This window comes from Lissotriton helveticus, chromosome 10 (assembly GCF_964261635.1).
Source record: "Lissotriton helveticus chromosome 10, aLisHel1.1, whole genome shotgun sequence".
Taxonomy (NCBI): domain Eukaryota; kingdom Metazoa; phylum Chordata; class Amphibia; order Caudata; family Salamandridae; genus Lissotriton; species Lissotriton helveticus.
In genome coordinates this window covers 595,856,601-595,873,620 of record NC_136071.1, presented here as the reverse complement: position 1 = coordinate 595,873,620, position 17,020 = coordinate 595,856,601, and the positions used below count along the sequence as shown (strand labels likewise).

Genomic DNA, 17,020 nt, shown 5'->3' with positions numbered 1-17,020 from the left:
ACATTTGCCTGCCCACAGGATAAAAAACATGGTAGTTGAAGTTGCGGGTCCTCCGGTGTTTATTGCTACTTTAGAGAAAATAAGGTTTGTGTTCAGTACAGGCGTCCATGTGAAATAAGTATGCATATACCATATGAGAGTGTAGTGAAATAAGTCTTTGGTGTCTTGGTCCATGTGTTGCTTTTAATTTTACAGACAGGCTTCTTTGTTTAATTCTTTTTGCTCTGCTACACATATAAATGCAATAGCAAAACAAGATAAAACATTTTGTATATTTTTATAACTTTTACTTTCAAGTGAACAGTGGCGGCTCCTCTATAGGGGCGTTTGGGCTCCGCCCCCCTGCTTTCTCGCCGTGCGAGAAGGCAGAAACAAATGGTAGTTATTACAGTAATAACTACCAATTGTTTCTGCCTTCTCGCACGGCGAGAAAGCAGACGTTCCTGGTTGGGGGTGGGCAGTCCTGCTCGAGGGAAGGGGGGAATGGCTTGCCCACTGTTCTTCATACTGACTGTTTGGGCAGCCTGAGGCCGCCCAAACGGGAAACATCACTTACAACGCAACTTTTACCACGCAGTGCCTTTACATCGCAACTTTTACAACGCAAACCATTACAACGCATTGCGCTGGGGGGCGCTCTAGGATAGGGAATAGGTTAATTTACTATCCAATAACCTTCCCTACTATCCACGGGGACTGGAGTTGGAATAGTAAATTAAACTATTCACTATCTAGCGCCCTAAAGCACTATGCGTTGTAATGGTATGCGTTGTAAAAATCACGTTGTAAAAGCATGCGATGTAAAAGCATGCGTTGTAATGTCATACATCCCGCCCAAACAGGCAGTATGAACAACAGTGGGCAAGCCACTCCCCCCTGCCCCCAAGCAACTCCGCCCACGCTCCCTGTTCTCTCTGTATGCTGCAGCATACAGAGAGTAAATGACGCTGGTGGGGCAGCGGCCTCACCAATCACAGGCTGTGGTGGAGGGGAGGGAGGCTGCCTGCCGCCTTCCTGTCTGATGATGACGTGCTCTGCAGGACCAGGACGGCGGGAATCGGGAGTCTTGGGACTTAAGGTAAGTTTTACATTTATTTTATTTATCCCGCCCCCCCCCTATCCTCTCCGCGGCGCGACAACCCCATTTCCAGACCCCCCCGCCCCACCCCCCCACCCGCCCGTAATGGCACCTGGTTCACCATTAGTTAATTATATATGATATGTGCAATGTGAAATGGTGCATGCAAACTTCAGTTACCACAATTCAATAATACAGTTACATTTGCCAAGGAGTCTCCTCGCCGCTGCCTGATGACCTCACAGCGTGCTCGCCTGACCTGCAGTTTTAAAGCAGATAATCGATCAATGAGGGGGGGAGGAAGAGTACTGATCCATTCAATCTCCTTAGGATCAATCAATAAACCAAGAGGGGAAGGATCACTTGTCCTGCATAACCAGGGTATGCAGGTTGGTGTGGGGTGTCTCCCAAATAAAAGACCCTCATGCACGTGTAATTTAAGTTCTGGTAGCGGTATATGTTGTCTCCCCGCTCTCATTGACACGTGTGTGCATAATCCTTGGGTCAGTATTTTTATGCACCCTCCGCCAGGAGGTATTTACCCTTGGTTAAAACAGTAGTGATCGTGAATGGTGGGTGATAAGTGCTCAGGAAAAATTCTTTAAAAAACACGAACAGCCAGACTGAAACTTTAATGGGTCTGGGTTCGAGTAAACTCAATGAGGTTTCTAGTGTGCAGCTATGGAATGATTAGGAATTCAAGCGCACTAATTGCAGTGAAGTTAAAATGGGGTCGACATGTTTCAGCCCTGTTCGCCTATGTAGGTCAGTGGGCTTTCTTCAGGACCAGTGCGGAATAGTGACTAATGTGAAAAAAGAAAATAGGTTTTTTGACCTGTTTCTTCAGTTCGTGGGAGGTCGCGTTGTACCTGCAAGGAAAAACAATTACGTACAAAATGAGGGGAGGGGGTAGGGGGGGGGAGACACACATTTAAGTACTCATGGTACATTTGTCAAATTCATTGAGATTTTGTAAAACACCTAAAAAATGGCAATACTTTATCCAGATTCGTACTCATGTGGGGTGTCAACTCTCTCATTCTCATGCTTGTGGGAGTTGATACATGCTGTGAGCAAGAAAATTCAAAGTTTGTGCGTTGCAGTGCTGGTTGATTAATATATCGGTACCACTTTCGTTCTGGTGAGTTCTATAGATGCCGTGTAATTAGATGTAATTGTTACCCTTAGATTTCACTCATCTTAAACTAATCTTCAGAAGTGCAGTATTTATGCCCTCTTGTGCTTTATGCTATGTGTACCCCTAAGTAGGAGTGACATGCCGTTTTTAAAGTTGGTAGAAATAACATGCCGTTTTTTCTCTTAAAATGGTGGGTAATGTGGGTTCTTATTGCTCATTTTCATCGATATGCGCTCTTTGGTGAGAGCAGGTGTAAACGGTGGAGGCAGCGGTTTTTTACGAACAACATACCTTTAGAAGTGACTGATGACACTTCGTCGGGTTGGCGGCAATTTAAGGAGTGCCTCACTACGGGGAACAATAATAACAACAATCAAGGGGTTTACTCAGTACTTGCGGTTCAGTCGATAAGGAAACGGGAACCTGGAGTCGCTACCTGGGACTCTTCTCCTACAGCGCAGCTTGTGCTGTCTCTGCCTCTCTCAACCCGGAAACGCTCACAGGTTTGTTTCCTGGGGGATTTGTACATTATTGATGGAAAGCGAAGAGTTACTCACATCATACTTGGGGAGATTAGAGAAGGGGAAGTAAAATTAAGACTAAGATTTAAATTAAGATAAGTGATCACGTTGGGTTCATAGGTATGGCTCCTCGATATATTAATACTGTAATTCGCCTGTCTGCATAATGACTTTTTTGATATTCGGTTCATGATAGGAAATGGTACGAAGGGGGTGGGCACGAATTCTTTAATATATCAGAACAGCTTGGGCGCTATGTACACTTACTCCCTTTATTGTTTATTTAGACTCAGCCAAGGAATGCCGTCGTTCAAGCCTGTAGTGTCAGTACAAAGACGGTGTATCCAGCGTTGCTCTTTTTCAAAAAGAATCTTCGCCGCATTCCTGTCTATTACATCAAGAGTCTCTAAAATGACCCATTGCAGATCAGTGGTGGAGTGTCCTGATTCTAAATAGTGGGTTGACATTTTTGTGGTCATCTTTTTACAGTTGATGTTGCTGCGATGTTCACACAGTCTTTGTTTTGCTTTTCGGCACGTCATGCCAATGTACCGCATTTGACACGGACAGGTAATCATATAGATTACGTGACTCGTATTGCAGTTGGTGTGTCGTCTCATTCTCCACTTAAAATCAGGTAGAAGTTGCAGTTCTTTTGTTGGTTTTGTCAGGTTGCAGACTGAACAGGCCCCGCACGGGTAATGGCCTGTTACTGGTTGGTTGTCCCACAGACCAGGTCTATCTTTCAGTTTTTTGGGGGGCGGTCTGGTGTGGACTAGCATGTCCTTCAAGTTCCGGCTCCTTTTATTGGTAAATCTCGGTTTCGGCCAATTGAGAGAATTGGATGTAAGGATCCTCCAGTTTTTGTTTATGACCTTTTTCATGTTATTGGTCACTGGGCTATAGGTCGTGACACACGTGATCCTGTTATCTGGTGGTTTAGATGTTGTTTCCAAAAGGGCTTCTCTAGGTTGGTTCCGAGCCCGCTTCTTACACTTATTAATGACTTTCTTTGGGTATTGACGGATTGTCAATTTTTCACACAGGTCGTTGGCCTGTTTTTTGTAATCCGAGGTTTTGCTACAGTTTCTCTTCAGTCTGAGGAACTGACTGTAAGGGAGATTTTCCCTTAAGGGGCGAGGATGGAAACTATTGAAGGAGAGTAGACTGTTCTTGGCAGTAGGTTTGAAAAAAGTGCGAGTGTGTATAGTATTGCTCTCTGCATAGATTGTAATGTCCAGAAAATCCAAGCTGGTATCGTTTGCAGTGTATGTGAATTTAAGACATTCATCCATCGATGTTCCAAATTGCGAGAGACCCACAATTGGGTGTCCAAAAAAGAGGCCGAGTATTTGGAGACAAAATCCCCAAGGACTCCCTATTTCTACTCTCTTCCTAAAACTCATAAAGAGAAGATACCACCACCAGGGAGACCTATAGTCTCAGGGATAGACTCAGTCCTGGAACCCCTCTCGCAATTTGCGGATCAATACTTGAGACCTCTGGTCCAAAGAACTCCGACATATCTGAAGGACACACGAGACCTCCTAAATAAACTCAAAGATTTTGAATATTCACAAGACTCAATGCTACTAGTAGGTCTCGATGTAGAGAGTCTTTATACAAGCCTGCCACAGCAAAAAACTCTAGAGACCCTAGAAACAATACTATACAACGCAGATTGGCCACACAAAACTCCCAGACACTTTGTCTTAGAATGTTGCAGGCTAGCTTTAATGGAGAATTTTTTCCAATACAAAGATAAGCTCTACCTACAAAGCCATGGAACATCGATGGGCAGTACATTTGCCCCCAGTGTGGCAGGGCTCTATGTTAGCACCTTTGAGAGCACCCACATTCAGAACGAGAACAATCCCTTTCAAAGTCGAATCCTTTTTTGGAAAAGATATATCGACGATATCCTGCTAATATGGAATGGAGACACAGCCAGCCTTGAAGAGTTCCATTCCTGGATAAATTCACGAGATGAATGTCTTAAATTCACATACACTGCAAACGATACCAGCTTGGATTTTCTGGACATTACAATCTATGCAGAGAGCAATACTTTACACACTCGCACTTTTTTCAAACCCACTGCCAAGAACAGTCTACTCTCCTTCAATAGTTTCCATCCTCGCCCCTTAAGGGAAAATCTCCCTTACAGTCAGTTCCTCAGACTGAGGAGAAACTGTAGCAAAACCTCGGATTACAAAAAACAGGCCAACGACCTGTGTGAAAAATTGACAATCCGTCAATACCCAAAGAAAGTCATTAATAAGTGTAAGAAGCGGGCTCGGAACCAACCTAGAGAAGCCCTTTTGGAAACAACATCTAAACCACCAGATAACAGGATCACGTGTGTCACGACCTATAGCCCAGTGACCAATAACATCAAAAAGGTCATAAACAAAAACTGGAGGATCCTTACATCCAATTCTCTCAGTTGGCCGAAACCGAGATTTGCCAATAAAAGGAGCCGGAACTTGAAGGACATGCTAGTCCACACCAGACCGCCCCCCCAAAAAACTGAAAGATAGACCTGGTCTGTGGGACAACCAACCAGTAACAGGCCATTACCCGTGCGGGGCCTGTTCAGTCTGCAACCTGACAAAACCAACAAAAGAACTGCAACTTCTACCTGATTTTAAGTGGAGAATGAGACGACACACCAACTGCAATACGAGTCACGTAATCTATATGATTACCTGTCCGTGTCAAATGCGGTACCTTGGCATGACGTGCCAAAAAGCAAAACAAAGACTGTGTGAACATCGCAGCAACATCAACTGTAAAAAGATGACCACAAAAATGCCAACCCACTATTTAGAATCAGGACACTCCACCACTGATCTGCAATGGGTCATTTTAGAGACTCTTGATGTAATAGACAGGAATGCGGCGAAGATTCTTTTTGAAAAAGAGCAACGCTGGATACACCGTCTTTGTACTGACACTACAGGCTTGAACGACGGCATTCCTTGGCTGAGTCTAAATAAACAATAGAGGGAGTAAGTGTACATAGCGCCCAAGCTGTTCTGATATATTAAAGAATTCGTGCCCACCCCCTTCGTACCATTTCCTATCATGAACCGAATATCAAAAAAGTCATTATGCAGACAGGCGAATTACAGTATTAATATATCGAGGAGCCATACCTATGAACCCAACGTGATCACTTATCTTAATTTAAATCTTAGTCTTAATTTTACTTCCCCTTCTCTAATCTCCCCAAGTATGATGTGAGTAACTCTTCGCTTTCCATCAATAATGTACAAATCCCCCAGGAAACAAACCCGTGAGCGTTTCCGGGTTGAGAGAGGCAGAGACAGCACAAACTGCGCTGTAGGAGAAGAGTCCCAGGTAGCGACTCCAGGTTCCCGTTTCCTTATCGACTGAACCGCAAGTACTGAGTAAACCCCTTGATTGTTGTTATTATTGTTCCCCGTAGTGAGGCACTCCTTAAATTGCCGCCAACCCGACGAAGTGTCATCAGTCACTTCTAAAGGTATGTTGTTCGTAAAAAACCGCCGCCTCCACCGTTTACACCTGCTCTCACCAAAGAGCGCATATCGATGAAAACGAGCAATAAGAACCCACATTACCCACCATTTTAAGAGAAAAAACGGCATGGTATTTCTACCAACTTTAAAAACGGCATGTCACTCCTACTTAGGGGTACACATAGCATAAAGCACAAGAGGGCACAAATACTGCACTTCTGAAGATTAGTTTAGGATGAGTGAAATCTAAGGGTAACAATTACATCTAATTACACGGCATCTATAGAACTCACCAGAACGAAAGTGGTACCGATATTATTAATCAACCAGCACTGCAACGCACAAACTTTGAATTTTCTTGCTCACAGCATGTATCAACTCCCACAAGCAAGAGAATGAGAGAGTTGACACCCCACATGAGTACGAATCTGGATAAAGTATTGCCATTTTTTAGGTGTTTTACAAAATCTGAATGATTTTGACAAATGTACCATGAGTACTTAAATGTGTGTCTCCCCCCCCCCCCCCACCCCCTCCCCTCGTTTTGTACGTAATTGTTTTTCCTTGCAGGTACAATGCGACCTCCCACGAACTGAAGAAACAGGTCAAAAAACCTATTTTCTTTTTTCACATTAGTCACTATTCCGCACTGGTCCTGAAGAAAGCCCACTGACCTACATAGGCGAACGGGGCTGAAACATGTCGACCGCATTTTAACTTCACTGCAATTAGTGCGCTTGAATTCCTAATCATTCCATAGCTGCACACTAGAAACCTCATTGAGTTTACTCGAACCCAGACCCATTAAAGTTTCAGTCTGGCTGTTCGTGTTTTTTAAAGAATTTTTCCTGAGCACTTATCACCCACCATTCACAATCACTACTGTTTTAACCAAGGGTAAATACCTCCTGGCGGAGGGTGCATAAAAATACTGACCCAAGGATTATGCACACACGTGTCAATGAGAGCGGGGAGACAACATATACCGCTACGAGAACTTAAATTACACGTGCATGAGGGTCTTTTATTTGGGAGACACCCCACACCAACCTGCATACCCTGGTTATGCAGGACAAGTGATCCTTCCCCTCTTGATTTATTGTTTTAAAACAGATGTCAGGACGCGGTGAAGTCGAGCAGGCGACGGGTGTTTTCTGTGGGTTTCCATGATATGAGGAGCCACTCCTGTTGTCTGAGTGGGACCACACGGAATGCAGGGAATGTCCCAGTAAAAGTGAACACTCTCTGGGTCTGGTCATCGGGCAGCACCCCGTGGCCCATCAAAAACTGGCATCTGTCATTGGTCATGAGCACATATATAAGGCACTGGCAGGCTATAGGGAAGGCGAATTCTAGAAATAATGGCGCGACCTGGAGATGCAGGAGAACGCATAGAAGCAAAGTGGCAGGACACGCTCTCCCCTGGGCTCGCGCTGGTTAATACACATGGCTGCGCTTTGCCAGAAATGTATACTGCGCACATTGTGCCTCTGTGAATGTCCCTATAATGATTCATGAGAAATCGTTCCTCACACTCACAGTCACGTCATTTCAGGCTTTCCAGGTTTTCGCGCCTTCCATTTAGACGAGTAAGTATATATTTCATTGTTGTTATTATTGTTTTCTTACTAATACTATAACTTTGATGGCGATGGTTATTATTATTAGCTAAGTCAATGTGCGGTTAGAATAGAATGGGGCGGAAAAAGGTGAAGCATAAGCAGCGAGACCCCGTAGCCTCAAAAGTGAAAAGGTATATTTAGCTGTTGGCCCTGACAGCACGTCATTAAACTTGGAATGCAGTCAGCTTTAATTCTCCGAGACCGCTGAACTTTGCCTAACTCCTTGACGTCGGTAAAATGCTGCGTGACTCATGAAGCCCTCGGGTCAATGATCTTTCGGGTATAGTGACCCTTCTAAATTTCACCCAGTCCGACTTTACGGCTTGCAAGAGGATGCTCTGCACTTTTTCAATATGGATTTTTAAATATACCTAAGAAACCTTTAATTTGCTCTTTGGAGAGAGTTAAAAATGGCAAGGTAAACCATAAATCCTCTACTTCAGCGACCCTCTGTAGTTGCGAGGTTCTCAAGGCCAGATCAGGTTTCTTGTTTTATTCATAGACAGCAGTGGGCCCCGTTTCCCTTTCTGGCAATCAGAGGGCATGAAAGCATTTGTTATGACACGGAGGTACGCAGTTCACACTCCTGTTTCTGCCAGAGCCCCCTAATCGTGTCGTCCTTACCATCCATTCTGTATCCACAGCCTGCATTGGGCTCAGACTCTGGCCTGTGAGGAGGCTCCCATTTCTGTGACATTTTGCTTCTATCGAGGGCCAGTTTCTCACTCTGTAAACTATAAATTCGGCTCCACCACATGGAATTACAGCACAGGTGAGATGATATCTTTTGGAAGATACCTTGAATAACTTAGAAGATAACTCTTTGAGTAAATAAATATGTGCGAGGTGTCTGTGTTCAGGGTGAATGGTGTAAACGACCAAACTTCCTTTCCAAAATTGTACATACCTAGATTTGTGTATCTCTGTTCTATGAGTTTGGGAAGAATATGCTATAGCTGTATATTTGTGTGTGAGAGAGCAAGAGAAGATTGCACTACCGCATCTGCTTGCACTGTTCCTTGCTGTTGGTGATGTTTTGTCTGCTGCTGTGCTCCCTGTTAGTGAATCTACTTAAAACCCTTTGACTGATGTGGGGTTTTGCAAACACCTTGCCTGCTATAATTTTCGCCTTGCTCGTTACGCTCCCTCGCCATATGGCACACATCCCGAACCTTTACGCCCTACCACTTTCAAATGTCACCAGCCAAATATTTCCCAAAATGTTTCCGTTTTGAATGCTGTCTCCCTCTTTCAATTCAATTCTAATGAGACCTTGTCTTTTGTTTGAGTGTCCCTGCTGCATATTTGTGACTGAGGAGAGGAAGTGATAAAAGCGCTTAAGCGCTTTCATTCTTTTTGATTTTTTCTTTGTACATGTAGAGTCCAACAGGCACATGCATCAAAGCATTTTGCGATCGCAAACGGTGCGAATCGCAAAAATCGCCCGTTTGCGGTCGCAAAAATTGCTTTTGGAATGCGTGAAACAAGTAGCCCCTCGCAATTTAAGAAATCGCAAAATTTGCGATTTCTTAAATTGCGATTGCATTTAAGGAATCGCAATTTACAATTCCTTAAATGCAATGCAAGAAAGTAAAAAGATTTGCGATTTCGCAATTAAGAATCGCAATTTACCATCACATGTAAGGTGATGGTAAATTGCAATGTTTGTTTAAAATAGAATCAAAGTGCATTTTTTTAAAGTCCCATGTTAAGCACACACATTCCTCTGGGACATGTGTGTGCGTAACATGGGTGCACATATCAATTTCAGGGGTGCAACAGGGTGTCCTTTGGACAACCCTGCACCCTTGAATTCGCATTCTCCGTTTGCGAATCGCTAATTGCGATTCGCAGAATGAAAATGTCTTCCCATTCATTCCTATGGGCCTCTAGGCCCATAGGAATGAATGGGGAGGGATTCCTTAATTGCGACTCGCAATTTGCGAGTCGCAATTAAGGAATGTTTAGAAATCGCACATTTTTCTGAGATTTCTACATGCATAGGCTTTTGCGATTTCTTAATTGCGATTCCTTAAAAATCGCAATTAAGAAATCGAAATGACTACAATGATGCATGGACCTGCAAGATGCTTATGGTCCTATTAGCGCCAGGATACCCGTTGGGTGACAGCTGCGCTTTACAAGTGGGCTATACAATACAATACAATACATTGTAAGTGAAACGAGTGGACGGAGAGAGCCAGGTGCAAAGCTCAGAAAGGAGAGAATAAAAACAGGCCTTCATTTAGCATTAACTATCGTCTCTCAAGTCCAGTAGAATATTTTAGGTGTTGAAGACTTCGAGAACAGCAGCCCCAGCCCAGTCAGCTCCACCTATAGCAACTGGCAGGGAGGGAGGGGGTGAGAGGTGGGGGCTAAAGCCCTCTTGGCCCAATGGTCGTTGCGCGCCTGAAAATGGCTAAGTTGACTGGTATGGAGGGGTGTGTGGAGGATGAATTTGTGGTGGAGGTATTGAATTGGAATTGTATTCAAGTGTGGGGTGCGTGGAAAAAGGGTGTTTCACAGACATGTCCATGGAATAGAGTGACATGGCAGTAGGGTATCAGTGCCTACAGCCAAAGCTGTGGAGGACAAGGGAACCGTTTTTGGGGAAGTTATGATTAAAAAAAAGAGACACTGACTGGCAAAACATAAGTACCAGATGTGAACTCTGTACAGAGAGATGACATCATTGTGGTAAAACCTGCTGGTAGGCATGAAACACTAGACACTGAGAAGAGGCGGGAGGAGAGATAGATGTCATGACCTGGAAGGGAGGCTCTGATTAGAAGGCGGTGATTAGAAGATAGCTCTTTAAGATATAGCGGGGAAGCACACCAACTTGGAATGCACATTTCAAGTAAATATGTCGCTGATGAAGGCTTTTCTAAAGCTAAACACAGATACACCCAGCAAAGAAAGGCTAAAGACGCTGCAGAAGCTTTAAGAATGCTCAGCTGTCCTCTCCCTTCAAAAGGACCTCGCGCACACAGCAGGGCCCGAAATATCTGACGCCCACCCCTAATAGCCGAGGTTAATAATGAACATAGATCTTCGTTAACACTCCAGACATACTTGTGCCTTGCGCCCTGGGGGGCGGCTCCTGCTCTTCTGGTCTCCTGGTGGCTGTCAACGCCGCTGGGACAGCCTGCTCTGGCGCGCTCTTCTCTAGCCGCCTGACCGACGGTGGCTCTCCTAGGACATCTGGCGCATTTGGCGTTTCCTGCAGGCTTTTTTCTGCTTGTCTGAGGGCACGTGGCTCTAGTGCAGGCACGTGAGGCTCTTCCGGCGCGAGAAACTCTAACGGTTCTCTCCTGTCTCCTGGCTCTTGCAGACTCTTTCCTTGCTGGCCTGAGGCCTGTGCCTCTGCCCCCATTGGCAGCTCTTGCTGCTCAGCTTTGTCCTGTCGAAGTTGGCTCAGTAGCTTTGCGGCCTGAGGAGGGACCAGGTGCTTGTATTTCTGCTGCAGCCGCTGCTTCTGCCTGTGCTTTGTCTGGAGTTTTAAGGCGCTAAGCGGCGGTTCTGGATTGTCCTGGAGATCTGGGTCTACGATTGCCGGCTGCTTGCCCTGCGGTGTCTCATTCGCGAGTTCTGCCGCCGAGAGGGAACTCGGAGCCAAGATCTCGTTCTGGACGGCCTGTTTGAGGCGCTCCTCAAGGCTAGTTATTCGTGACCCTTCACCCTGGAACTCTTCTCGGACTCCCTTAAGTTGATCTTCTAACTCTCTCTGTCCGCTAGTCAAGGAGGCAAGGTCCTGCCTGTGTATGCCAAGTTCCTGCGTCAGGTTGGTAAGGATGACAGTCTGCTCTTTCCTCTCACGAGAGCTTTGTTTGGTCCTTTCCCCCATTGCCTTCTCCAGGGATGAGACTTTCAGCTCCAGCTTCTTGTTCTTGCGCTGCAGTTTCTTCATCCAGACCTTTAAGCTGCCCATGTCGCCCTGCAACGAGGTGCGGGTGGAGTCGAGGTTGCTGGTCATGGTTCTGTACTGTTCAGTTAGGTGCTGGAACTGGGCATCGATGTTATATGAGATGTTATAGTTTTCGGCAATGCCCTGTAGTCGATTAAGGGTCACCTCCTGAAAGCGGCGGACCTGGGAAGACAAAAATATATGACGGTTAGGATCAATGGAGCACCGCTGTTTCACTAATGTATTAGAAATATTGTCCAAACCAATTTGCACCCAAATAGTGTTTGTTGCACATATTCAAGACATTGATACCATGAAGCATCCACATAATTGTTCATACATTTGCCATTCACTTTCTGTCTTCCCATGTGCTCTTACCTCTGCGTCTTCATAGGTCCTCATAACACCACTACATATTTCAATACGTGCTCCAAGCTCCACACCCATCTCATCTCTGCAACTTACTGTGTTTATGCCCAGCAGGAACCTTGCAACCTAGTCCTAAAGGGTACCCTAAAACCCATAAAAGCAAAGGGCTGGAACAGGAGGGAAGTACCTTATGGAACTTCCCACCTGAACACCAGAGAAGTTATCAGGATCTCCTCGGTTCTGTAAGGCTTTAAAGACACACCAACTTTATTTGCAGTCTCTGCAGCCTTGAGCCCTGGACAGTGGACACCCATGAGTAATTCACTTCTAATTACATGATTTGATTGATTGTCAATCAACAGGCAGCTCAAAACCCCTATGGTAGCACATTTTGAATTGGAAGAATGTGCTTTGGCAAGTCACGGCAATGAGCCTTGGTGGGATGGCATCTATGAACTGTACTTTCCTAGTTCTCTACTCTTGCTGTCATGATTGAAGCTTCTTATACTCCCCAGGGTAAAGCATTCAGGTCACCAAACAGGATATATCCTATTGATGCTAGCAGGATCCAGGTAAGCACTCTCCTCTAGTAGGTAGCACATGCACACATTTCCCTTCGTCATTGTGGTCCACTGAAACAATTATTGGCAAAACCAATAGGTGTTCCCTATGTGAGCTATTGCCTTTGTCAATGTTTTAAGCCCTGTTGCACAGAAGTTCGGCTGTTGTGCAGCATGGCTAAAAGTATAAAAAAAATTGCTATGACATTGAAATATAGATAACAAGACACTTTTTTTATCGATGTCATTGCCTGGGTGATTTGACACCTTCACACGTCTCTAAAAAGACAACGACATGCAGTGTAAAGGTCAGAGATAGACAGGTCAGTGATCAGGCAGACAAAAGTAAATCAATTCTGTAAAAATTCACTAATCATTTGCTTAATCTTTAGCTCATGTTTTTTTTAAGCGTTGACATTGAGAAAGAGATAACAGGGAACTTGTATCAGACTTATGTCACCTTAGATGTTTCTGAAAAGTAATAGTTTTTGATGAACTGGCACTTTCACGAGTTATGTGAAAGATAATGACATGCAGTATCCGGGCCAATGGTAAACAAACTCGACAGACAAACTAAAATGGAGACTGCAGCTAAACTGGAACATGTCCTGTCTGTGTTTAGGAGCTTAAAACTGAAATAAGTATGAAAGCAAGTAATCCATAAAGATAACATTAGAGAATTATGAAGGAAAAATCATAAGATTATTGGTATTTCTGGAATAATTTCTAAACTAAACAATCACTAAGTAATCACTAAGGGCCCGATGTAGGTAATTCCGATTTACCGACTCTTAAATACCGATTCGGTATTTAAGAGTCGGTAAATTGGAAGTAGGCAGATGTAGGTAATTTTTATTTTAAAATTACCGAATCTGTATGTTGGAATTATCCACTGGAATCATGTAGTTTTAAGTAATGTTTATTTCAGCACAAAGATATAGGTCTATGCAATACAAAGTACAAAGCTTAACTGCCTATTCTATGATTATCCTGAACCTAACCACTTAGTGTGGAATGTAGAACTAGTTTGAGTGATAACATGTCTCATGCTCTGGCTCACGCAGGAGCTCATGCAGGAGCATGCGACAGGTCAAACTCTTAAAGTAAAACTTACATAAATAACAGAGGATGTAACACATCTCCCCATTGACAAAACAAAAGCAAGTGAAATAAAAAACTAATATAAGTAATGCATTTAACAATTTCAAATGAGATATCATGCATACAATTAAGCAAGTAACATCACAGTAAATTATACATCATTTGTAAACCTTATAGGAGTTTTGATGACTCTTTTGGAGGCTTTAACTCTATGTGCAACAGTATCCCTTAGATCAGTTCGTAAATGACTTTTTGTAATTCTCTTGTTTGATTCACAAGGCATATTGCATTTTGCTAATCTACAAAAATTCCATACTCTGCCATCTTGTGTCATGGCACTGTTATCAAACACTTTTTTTCAATTGAATTGGCTCACTGTATTTGTTAAAACCTTTCCTGATAAAACCAGGTTTAAGAACTCGAACCCAATCTCCCATCTGAAACATTTGTGACCTGACTTTCCATTTATTGTCATACCACCTTTTAGTTTTCAGTTGTTTATCCTCTACATGCTTTGCAACATCATCCACACACACGTCATTACCGGTAAAGTGAGAGGATTTTGCTTTTAACCACCACGGTAAAACTTTAGATGCAGGGTTCCTTCCCTTGAATAATTTAAAAGGACTTACTTGAGTGGTTGAATGTGGTGTAATGCGATAATTCCACAACCGTTCTCTCAAAGCACTTTTCCAACTCCCACCATACTTGATTGAATCTGCAATAAAGTTCTTGAGCACTCGATTGAACCTTTCTACCTGTCCATTTTCGTGAGGTTCATAAACAGATGTAAGCCTGTGGACAATGTTACATTCTTTAAGAAAGTTTTTCATCTCTGATGAAGTTAACTGCACTCCATTATCAGTTACTAAACACAATGGGCAACCTTCTCTTGAAAATGTGTCTTTGAAAAATTGTGTGACTGCTTCAGTGGTAGCCTTAGCAACAAACTTAACCTCAAGCCACTTAGAGTGGTAATCGACCATAACTAAAGCATATCGTGATGCCTCAGGTAACATGTGAAAAGGACCAGAAATATCAAACGCTATTTTCTCCCAAGGTTGAGACGGCCACTTAACCACTTTCAGAGGCGGAGTGTGAACTTTGCACATTCTTTCACTCGAGCAACACTCTGTGCATTCCCTGACTGTTTTATCAATGAACCTATCTACACCTGGCCACCAATAATAATCTCTCACCAGTCTTTTCATTGAAGAAATACCGGGATGAGTTCTATGAGCAATATTTAGAATAACCTCATACATGCCTTCAGGTGGAACACATTTCCCCGATTTGAATATAAAACCACTATCTAGCTCTAAATTTTCTTGCACATTGTAAAATGGTAGCATTTCAGATTTAACCTTATCTTTCCTAGGCCAACCTCTTTCAATATATTCTCTTATTTTTCTCCAACAATCATCTTTCTGTATACATTCTTCCCAAAGTGGTTCAGAAATGTCTTGAAATGTTTCTTTACATACATCTCCAATAGTTAAGACAAAATCTAATTCACTTATTGCACTGACTTCATCTTGTCTACAAGGTAAACGCGACAAACAATCTGCTGTTACATTTTTCTTCCCAGGTACGTATATCGTGACAAAATTATACTCTTGAAGTTTGGACGTTAATCTGGCAATTCTAGCTGTGGCATTCCATCCCCCACCAACAGATAAAATATTTACTAAAGGTTTATGGTCAGTCCTAAGTGTAAATTTGGTACCCCACACATACAACCTAAAATGCTCTATCGCCCACACACAAGCGAGCAATTCCCTTTCAATAACAGCATATTTGCGCTCACATTCACTAAGGGTCCTTGAGGCGAAGGCAACATTCCACTCATCATTACCCTCTTTCTGGGACAGAACGCTACCCAAACCATATAGACTGGCATCAACTGTAATTATACACTCTTTATTCATGCGAAATGGTTTAAGAGTGGGAGAGTTTACTATATCATGTTTGATTTCTTCAAAAGCATGTTGTTGTGCATCCAACCACTCATAATTTTCACCTTGTCTGAGTAACTTCCTCAGTGGCTCCATTTTAGTAGCAAAGTTATTTACAAATTTGCTATAGTATTCACATAGACCTGCAAAGGATAACAACTGGTCTTTGTTCTCAGGTGCTGGAGCTTTGATAATAGCCTCAACATTTGATTTTTTCGGAATTACACCCTCACCAGACAGGGTATGTCCTAGATATTCTACCGATTCTTTAAAAAGATGGCACTTGTGTGCTTTTAGAGTTAACCCACTTTGTTCTAATCTAGCACATACAGTGTGTAAATGTTGCTCATGTTCTGCAATGTTCTTTGAAAAAACTAGTATGTCGTCTTGAAAACATTTTACAAAGTTATCTACATCTCTGAAAATTTGAAACATAATTCTTTGGAAAACGGAGGCTGCAGAAGCTAGCCCAAAAGGCATGCGTTTATATTGAAATAAACCCTGTGGTGTTATAAACGCTGTGAGCTTCTTGGAATCTTCCGTTAGTCTGATTTGATGGTATGCAGATCTAAGATCTAGTGTTGAGAAAATGTGTGCACCATCAAATAAGGATACTAGCTCATTAATATTCGGTAAGGGATGACAATCCACAACAATATTAGCGTTCAAAGCTCTTAAATCAACACACACTCTCAACTTCTGATCAGGTTTTCTCACTAAAACTATAGGGGAAACCCACTCTGAGGACTCAATTGGCTCTATGATATCTTCCTTCAAGAGCTCATCCAACATGCCTTTAAGTTCTTCCCTGATATTAATAGGGACACCTCTAAGTTTTTGCACAATGGGTGTATGATTAGTTTTTAATACAATTTTGTGTGAGAAATTCTTTAGTGTGCCTAATTTATCACAAAATACCCCTTTAAAATGATTAATTAAGTCTTTTGTCTTTCCAGAAGAGATTGAGGAGCAATCGGAAATATTCCCAATTGATGAAGTAGGAACCATTAAACTGTCATCACATAAAGAAATTTGTTCCTTAGCACGAGGATTCAAAAGAATACCCAATTTCCATTGGTCCAACCATCCCAATACATTCACTCCTTTTGGAGAAATGTATAGCTTTATATCAGATTTCCTGTGCCTGAAATGTAAAATTACATGGAAAAAACCAATGAAATCAATCTTATTTCCACTAAAACGTTTGGCTCCAATATCAGGTTGCTTGAGATCCACCATAGACAAACTGTTAGATAAAGTCACATT

The 17,020-nt window shown here is 42.9% G+C and overlaps 1 protein-coding gene across 1 annotated transcript in view; it reads right to left on the bottom strand.

Annotated features, from left to right (window-relative positions):
* Positions 1 to 17,020, bottom strand: part of PTX4 (pentraxin 4) — a 105,880-nt gene that overhangs the window by 21,376 nt on the left and 67,484 nt on the right. Inside the window, exon 2 of the mRNA XM_078663120.1 lies at positions 10,938 to 11,952. Coding sequence (XP_078519246.1) covers positions 10,938 to 11,952 — 1,015 coding nt within the window. The remainder of the gene's footprint in view (positions 1 to 10,937; positions 11,953 to 17,020) is intronic.